The sequence below is a fragment of the Poecilia latipinna genome, unplaced genomic scaffold (assembly GCF_001443285.1).
Source record: "Poecilia latipinna isolate Pla-1442-1.1 unplaced genomic scaffold, P_latipinna-1.0 Scaffold2381, whole genome shotgun sequence".
Lineage (NCBI taxonomy): Eukaryota > Metazoa > Chordata > Actinopteri > Cyprinodontiformes > Poeciliidae > Poecilia > Poecilia latipinna.
The window spans coordinates 25572-33871 of record NW_015114997.1 but is presented as its reverse complement, the minus strand read 5'-3'; the positions used below and the strand labels follow the sequence as shown (position 1 = coordinate 33871).

Genomic DNA, 8300 nt, shown 5'->3' with positions numbered 1-8300 from the left:
AATTTAAACTGTAAAAGCTGTGCTTTTTTTTTTTTTCCAGGCTGGGAATTAAACTTTCTCTTGTCTATAAAGCATAAATGCAACTGAAGAGATACAAGTGAGGCAGATCTCCCTGCACAGGATGAGGTTTTATGCTAAATGAGGCTCATTTGGCTACATTCCCAACTTTGAAAAGTTCCTCTTGTTTTAAACTGGTTCACTGCACCAAAACAGGCATTAACCCTTTGACTTAATGAAAGCACTTCACACTTTTTTCCTCTCCACGTAAAGATATGGAAATGTATCTCCATGGGAGTTTAGAGTGAATGCCAGGGCTGTGGTATTACACAGAGGGCATTCGATGGCTCCATTCTCCTTGACATCAATTGTTGTCCGCTTCCTTTGGTCTCCCAACTTGAACATCAGTCTTTGTCACCAGTTCAGCACTGATTACATTTATAACATATATCTTAGTTAAAAGAGATTAATGTGGCTAAATGTCCAAAAAGAAGCCATTTTAAGGTCAAATGTTGCGGTTTTCTTGTTGCAGCAAATTCATGCAAATGATGTATCACAAAACCCCTCATAAGAGACAATGCCTGGCTATTTGCATCTACTGAATACATTTATTTCAGTTTTTGTGATCCATTTAATGGTTAAGCTGACCCAATGACCCTTTCAATGAGGTGAATGAGGATATTGCTTGTTTACAAGCCAAACGTAAAGGAGGCAGTATATCTTGCAAACTGGGAAAGAAAGAAAATAAAACTTAACATGCTAATTGCTTTGTTTAAGAGCCATATGGATGCTAATTCCAAGAGATTTCTTTTGCTTTGTGTCACTGTCTGGTTAAGATGTAAAGTGCACAGATGTTCCTGCAATTACAGGGTCTGTCTGTGCAGTCCTTCTGCATTTCAGGCCAGTTCAGGTGGTGACATTTGTTAGGAGACTTTCTACCCCCCACACCACTACTCGCCCACAAACTCCCCAAAGGGGAGGGTTGGTAAAACCCCCTCATCACACAACAGTCACGGAAAGTACAAGACACTTTTATTTTTACAGTAAAAAACAAGTACAAAAAGCAACTTTCTTAAATCAAGCATAAGCCCAGTGTAAACGACAGCAATAAATTATAGCTTTCACTTATTCACGCAACTCAAGTGTGACACACACAAATGCTACAAACAGAACTATGTACAAAGTTTACAAAAGCAGCTTCCAGTGGAGGACAACAAATAAGATCCGTGGTGGAGCATCACAGTCCGTGAGAATAATACAGATAATGGATCTTGAATGGGAAATCGGTACTGACCAGGACACAATGCTACTTCAGAAGATGAACAATTGGGAAACAAATGTAACAAAACACACACAACTGCAGTTTTCAACTCAAACAAACAACCAAGTATAAAAAAACCAAACAAAAAACTCTTTTTTTTTTACATGTGTACAAAATGTAGTAAGTTCTTTAAAATAAAGCTTCGTTTTTTTTTAAGTCTCTCCTGAGAGTGTAAAGTCAAGAACTCCCAACATTAACTGCCGGTTAACTTGTTAAAACGCTGGAAGACTCGGACTCTGTGGACACAGAAGAAATCTGCCCGCGCTTTTTGGCCATGAGAGTCACTTTCTGGCTTGATTTGCTGCTATTTGTGAGCGTGCTCCTGGCGGTTTTATTGAACTTCACCCCCAGGAAGGCATACAGGATGGGGTTAAGGCAGCAGTGGAAGTAGGCCAATGCTTCGGTGATTGAGATCCATGTCTCCACCGCCTGCTGCAGCTGACAGGAAGAGCGCACGACGTCCAGCATGATAAGGGTGTCCAAAAAGATGCCGGTGCAATAGGGTAGCCAGCATCCGAAGAAGCAAATGATGAGGATCACTGTGGTCTTCAAAGCTTTCTTCTTCAGGACCTGGCCCTTGGCGCCTTGGGAGAGCTTGGAGATGATGATGCAGTAGCAGACGAGGATGACCAGTCCGGGCAGGACGAAGCCCACCAGGATGTGCTGGAAGCGGAAAACCACCGTCCAAATCAGGCTGCTTGCCCCAGGGTAGATGCGTTGACAGATAGTTCTGGAATCGGTGCTCTCCATGCTGTCCTCCACGAACAAGTAGTTGGAGGACTTTACATCCTGGACCCGGGCAAACACCAGGTCAGGCACGGTCAGGATGGTAGCCGGCAGCCACACTGCAATGTAGATCACTTTGTTGGCCAGCAACTTCCTTTTGGCCTGGCTGTTGGTGGCATGGACAATCGCCAAGTACCTGTCCAAGCTGATGAAGGCCAGGATCAGGACGCTGCTGTACAGGTTCAGCGTGTAGATCACGTGCACCGAAACGCAGAGGAAGCCTCCAAAGTACCACGTCTTGGCTGCGTCCACGGCCCAGAAGGGCAGCGTGAGGACGAACAGCAGGTCAGCCACAGAGAGGTGGACCCGGTACTTGTCTGTCATCGTTTTGACCTTCTTCTGGTAGCCCATGACGGCAATGACCAGTCCATTGCCGATAATCCCGAGGATGAATATTATTCCATAAACCGTTGGGAGGAAGACCTTGTTGAAGTTGCTGCTGAGTAACTGGCCACATGGCTCCGGGATGAACAGATCAAGCTCTGGAAACTCCTCGGAGATGTTGTAGGTGTTGTTATCAGAATACTCAAATGGATAGTCGTCCTAAAATGAAAATGAAATGTTTTTAATTTTTTTTAAATGAAAATGTTTTACAAACTAGGTTTCTAACCACAACATCCATCTTAACTTTAACTGCTCTTAAGAATAAAAGAAAGAAGAAAAAAAAAGCTGAAAATCACGTTTAGAATTAACCCTAATTAATACAAGAATCACCTTGCAGCAAAAAGGGAAACAACCTTTCCATCAATTAAGGAAAACAACAAGACTCACCTCTGCCATGTTTAGCTTTCTCCGATAATGAAAAGTGTTGGCAACAGGGACCGTGTGTTTTCGCGTTTAGCGAGGTGATTAGATGTGGTGATCTGTAAGCGGACCTACCCCATTAAGTAGGCACAGTCAGCCGGCCCCCCCTCTCCGCCTCCCAGGGGAGGAGGAGGACGTGGAGGCGGGGCTGCGCCGCGCACCGGGTCTCCAAAAACAGCTTCACTATAAAACCCTAAAACACTCCGCATGTGGTAAAGGCGGAACATGTGAAACTTCTCTGTCTGCGAAAAAAGACGTTAAAGCGTTAAAATAACGGCCCCAGACAGGGGCGTTGCTAGACGAAAAGCAAAAGGGGTTTAAGACCTGAATAAAAGTAAAACTAAAACTAAAAAAAAAACAAAAAACAAAACAAAAAACCCCCCTAAAAAAGTAGAAAAAAAAGGAAATCAACGAAAAAAAAGAAAAAAAAACTAATATTTGAATGTTTACTTATCCTATGTTTTATGTTGTTGTTGTTTTTTTTTTTGCTATTATGTTATGTTATTTGCAATTGTGGGGAAGACTGAGGGGAGACTTATCAGCAGACAGTAACTTACACCCTCCACAAGGAGGACACGCCACAAAATCAAAGAGTTTTCCTCCCAGCAGCTGGGACCAGTATGCCTCCCAACAAACCTGATAAATGCTTTGTATTCCCACTGTTCCTTGCAGGAATCTCCATAGTTTTGTACAGAACATATTTCTACATGAACATATACATTTAGGATTTCCTTTTACTATGTATGTATATATGCAAAGTTTTTCACTGTATGTTTATCACAACTATGTATTATTCAATTTTATAGCTGTAAAGGATGATTGATAAAGAGACTAGCTTTTCACAGTGTTGTATTCAAGAATATTGAAAATTAAATGGAAGGAAAAAGTAGGTTAAAAAGGTGCGTGAGGTAACTCTTAGAAAGATTTCATTAGCAGCTTTAGTCATTGCTTCACTGAATCCGGGACAAGGGATGCAACTGCATTTCTTTTGTTATGCCACTTTTTAGAAAAAGATAACATTAAAAGCCTCTTACTTGGGAGAAAAATAAACCACACTGTTGTCCAGTGAATTTATTATTTTCTTTATAAATCAAAGTTTGACAATCTGAAGAGTGAAGAGATTCACAAGTTGCTTGAGGTCCTGTGTGAAGTTTCCAGAGTAGATGTTTACTTGTGGAGCTGTGCCATCTTCTGTTTTTGTGCTCCGTGTTTAATCAAATCCAGGTCAATATCAAGCCACTAAATGTTGGGAAACTTCATACTTCTCTCTGCTGACAAGCATCCTTGCAGATTTTATTTTTCCAGCAGAACTTAGCACCTGCCCACACACTCAAAAGTACCAAAACCTACTCCTTTTTCCATGGAGTCACTGTAACTGATTGACCAAACTTGTCTCACCTAAGCCACTTATAGATTGTTGAAAACAGGAAGAAACAGGAACAAACCCAACACTGCATATTAATTAAAATCCGCAGCTGAGATCAATTTAAGTTTAACACCTTTTAGCAGAGCACTAACAGATCGCTTGGAAAACACTTGAAACATACGTAGTAGTCTGGCTTTGTCACCAGAATCCTCTAACTGCTCTTCAGAATAAAAGAGCAGTTTTATTCTGCTAGTTTTATTCACATATAAAACGTCTCCACTGAAGTTATTATTTAAAATCTTCTTAAGAATCCTCTGTGATCCTTTGCAAAATAACCTTTGATTAGTTGGCCAAAACTGATATTTTGGCCAACTAATCTAATCAAATTTGGACATAAGCATGTTGCATTTCTTAAATCGTTTGGACTTTTATGGTGAATAGAGAATGGGGAGAGTAACTTGCTTTCTTTATTCTGCTATATTTTAAGATGACATTTGTTTAAATTAGATTTTTATGGGCTAAATTGGGAACAACTTTCTGTTGAAATAATATTTGGTAAATTTACTGAGGTACAGAACATACAGCTCTGGAAAAAGTGAAGAGCCCAGTGCACTGAACCCCATTGAAAACCTCATGATTATTAAACCAAACATTGATTTCTGAACTCTTCCTGAGTTAAAACATTAGTATTGTTGTTTCTAAATGAATATAATCTTGTTTTATTTGAGGTCTGAAAGCGCTGCATCTTTTTTGTTATTTTGACCATTTCTCATTTTCTGCAAATAAATGCTAAATTTGTGCTTGGAATTTCAGAGACATGTTGTCAGTAGTTCATAGAATAAAAGAACAATGTTCATTTTACTCAAACATATACCTATAAAAAGTAAAATCAGAGAAACCTGGTCTCTTAATTTTTTCCAGAGCTGTATACTTTATGGGACATTTCAGAATCCTAAAGTCATTTTTTTATAAATGTGCTGAAGAGAAAAGGTGGAGCCCGTCAGTCAACAAAGCCCCTTTTGGAAAGTTTTATGCAAATCACAGCAATTTAAAGATTACAAATGCTTCTCAGGCCTCATCTCTGCAGGCTCAAGCATGCATTATCTCTGCCTGAAGTGAAGGCTTATGTTACGGTTTTTGGGGTCCTTTCCAAACATACATTCCCTCTCTACAAGCCACTTCATAGCCATGTCTGATGACAGTTTTCATCACAGGAGGATTCCACTTTCTGTCACTTCTCAACTGCTGTTGTGTCTGGATGTGAAAAGTGCCACACACCCAGTGACGTGTGAGTTTCTTTCAAAAACGGCTTTGGGGACTCGGTGTGCTGAGCATTCATGCTCTACGGGGTTCAGTTAGAGCAGTGGTGGCACAGCGAGGCCACACGAAACTCCCCGCCCTCCTCTGTCTGACACACAGGGGCTGATGGTTGCTTGAAACCGAATATCCTACTTGAGTCTTTGATATATGAGAGCAATGACAGATCCAGAGACTTGATCTGCACCATTGATTCCTCTGACACATCCCACTCGTCCCAAAGAGAGATTGCAAATATGTACTCGCATCTGCTTTAGGTAGGGGATTAGATATAAGAGACAGATAATGATTGTTTTCATATCGGACAGAGCAGCACTGAAAACATATGTCACAGATAAATGGTTTGTGGGAGGTTTATCTGAGAAAACCGACTCTATTAGAGGTGCAGTGGATCTTGAAAAATACGCCGTGGATCAGCTGTGAAGCTGGGTTCTTCACTGTTTCAGAGTTTGAAACTCACAGATACAAATGGGGAAGTTCCAGGGAGAAAAGGCTGTTGTTCTTGCTGATTAGTAAAAAATCCAGCTATCAAATGAAACTTTTTCCTTAGAAGGCCTGGACAATACTGACCGTGTTTCCTTAAAAAACTAAAGACTCCAGCTCACTGTGATCCATGTCATATTTCTTCATCATATGACTTGAAATCATTTGGCTGATGAAAGTTCCAGCACTTTCTGTTTCCCCTCATGCTGTGTCTAAAATCCCCTAAAACTTCAGAGAAGTTTTTTCACTTTCGGTTCGAAAGTGCTTTGCAGGGTTTGAATCGCACCTCGGTAAATACCAACGTTTTTCGGTAACACTTTATTTGAAGGGGGGTGAATAAGACTGACGCAACACCTGTCATGAACATGAATAAGCCTTCATGAATATTTATGACTGTTGTCATAAAGAGTCATTCGGTAAATTATGACACTTTTAATACAAAGTTGACATTATTCAAAATGTCTTTGTTATGACAACTTGACATTAACCAAGAAATCATTACTGATATAAATTTGTTATAAAAGTATTACTGATTGCACTTTAAAAATTAGGTAACTTTATGTTATTAAGGTAAAGTTTAAACAGTAATGATTTCTTGGTTAATGTCAAGCTGTCATAACAAAGACATTTTGAATAATGTCAACTTTGTATTAAAAGTGTCATAATTTACCGAATGACGCTTTATGACAACAGTCATAAATATTCATGAAGGCTTATTCATGTTCATGACAGGTGTTATGACATGTTTATGACAGTGTCATGTCAGTCTTATTCACCCCCCTTCAAATAAAGTGTTACCAGTTTTTCAAGCACCGACATCTAGAAAGGTCATGATTACGTGGAGTGTACTCTCTGCTATTTGACTGAAAAGAGAACAGAGATGAATTACGACAGTCCTGTTGTGTTTACCATTAACTTTGAGTGGAGGCGTTTTGCACGTCCCTCACTCCAACGTTTAGCGCCACCTGCCGGTCTGGGGGAGTAAAACAACAACAAAATCATTTTTGATCATTCTCTGTGTTTTCTTTTGAGGCGACAACTGATTTAAGAGAAAGATGCTCCAGTTTAGAGCTTGATCACCAGCCACGTTTATTAGCAAATGGCAGTAGTTTTTCAGTCTGGAATCCAAAACACTGTTAAGTTGTACTTCATGTCATTCCCAAATATAAGTTTTGAAGTCAGAAAACTCTGTTGTTAGTGCTTATTTTCTCTATGCTAGTTAATTTGTTCAGTTTAATTTTGAGACAATTGATGCCAACACTTCCTGAGTACTACTAAAGTCACCCCAAGTGCTAACAGTGGTTCTTGTGTTGACAGTTTGAGAGCCAATTGAGTTGCTGTAAACAATAACAGACAATTCATAAATGACAGAAAACGAGGAAATCTGTATGTATTTGAAGTGGAGGTAAACAATTTTAACTTTATAGTATAAGAATGTGCAGCAATTTAGACAGATGTATATAATAACATAGTATAGAGATAAAGGACTGAATTCAGTGTGCCGAAGCTTATAAACATAGCTGGATTAATCCTGAGCATGTCGTCCTTCAGATCTGCCTGCAGCTGCACTCCTGTGGAGAAGAAACTGTCAAAGAAAGGCCTCTGTATGGGTATGATGCTCTTATCAGCTCTATTCAGAGGCAGGCAGTTTCTACATTATCTGACTGCAAGCAGAACACTGGCATTTCATCAAAAATACATACAGCCGTTCACTGTTTACATTGTTCAAATTGCCTTCATCACTGAAAGGTTCATTTTCTGATGCTATTTGAAATGAGAGAAACTCCAACAAAACCTGGATGATCTTTTAAACAGTCAAAACTTTCCAAAAAACTGGGTTTTTGTTTTCTTTATTTCAGCTGTAGGGTGAGAAATGGCTCAGTGACAGATGTTTGTTTCTTTTCTCATATCAGGTGATTTTTAATATTAAAATTTTTTCTTCACATTTAAGTGTAATTTAACACATAAAGAGTGAAAATTTTATTTCCACACTGGCATAGTTCTAAAAACTGTCTTTTGCATTTTTTTCATCACCTCTTAGCTTGATATGCACACATTATTTGGTTGCATTACAACAAATTTCACACTTCAAGATGTAAAAGGCATTTATTTTGGCTCCAGGGGGTTACCTACAGCCCCCCGCGTCAGCATCAGAAGTCAGATTTCAATCGGCTTGGAATACAAAAGATCTGCAAGCTACTTAGAATACAGATCGGGAAAAGTGTG

At 39.5% G+C, this 8300-nt stretch overlaps 1 protein-coding gene across 1 annotated transcript; it reads right to left on the bottom strand.

The window, feature by feature from the left end:
* Positions 1–1007: 1007 nt before the first annotated feature.
* On the bottom strand, positions 1008–2991 carry LOC106937576 (C-X-C chemokine receptor type 4). The gene is made up of 2 exons (XM_015019146.1): positions 2876–2991; positions 1008–2647 (listed from the first exon to the last, which is right to left on the bottom strand). The coding sequence occupies exons 1-2, from the start codon at positions 2882–2884 to the stop codon at positions 1523–1525; spliced, it is 1134 nt and encodes a 377-aa protein (XP_014874632.1). The 5' UTR covers positions 2885–2991; the 3' UTR covers positions 1008–1522.
* Between the last annotated feature and the right edge of the window lie 5309 nt (positions 2992–8300).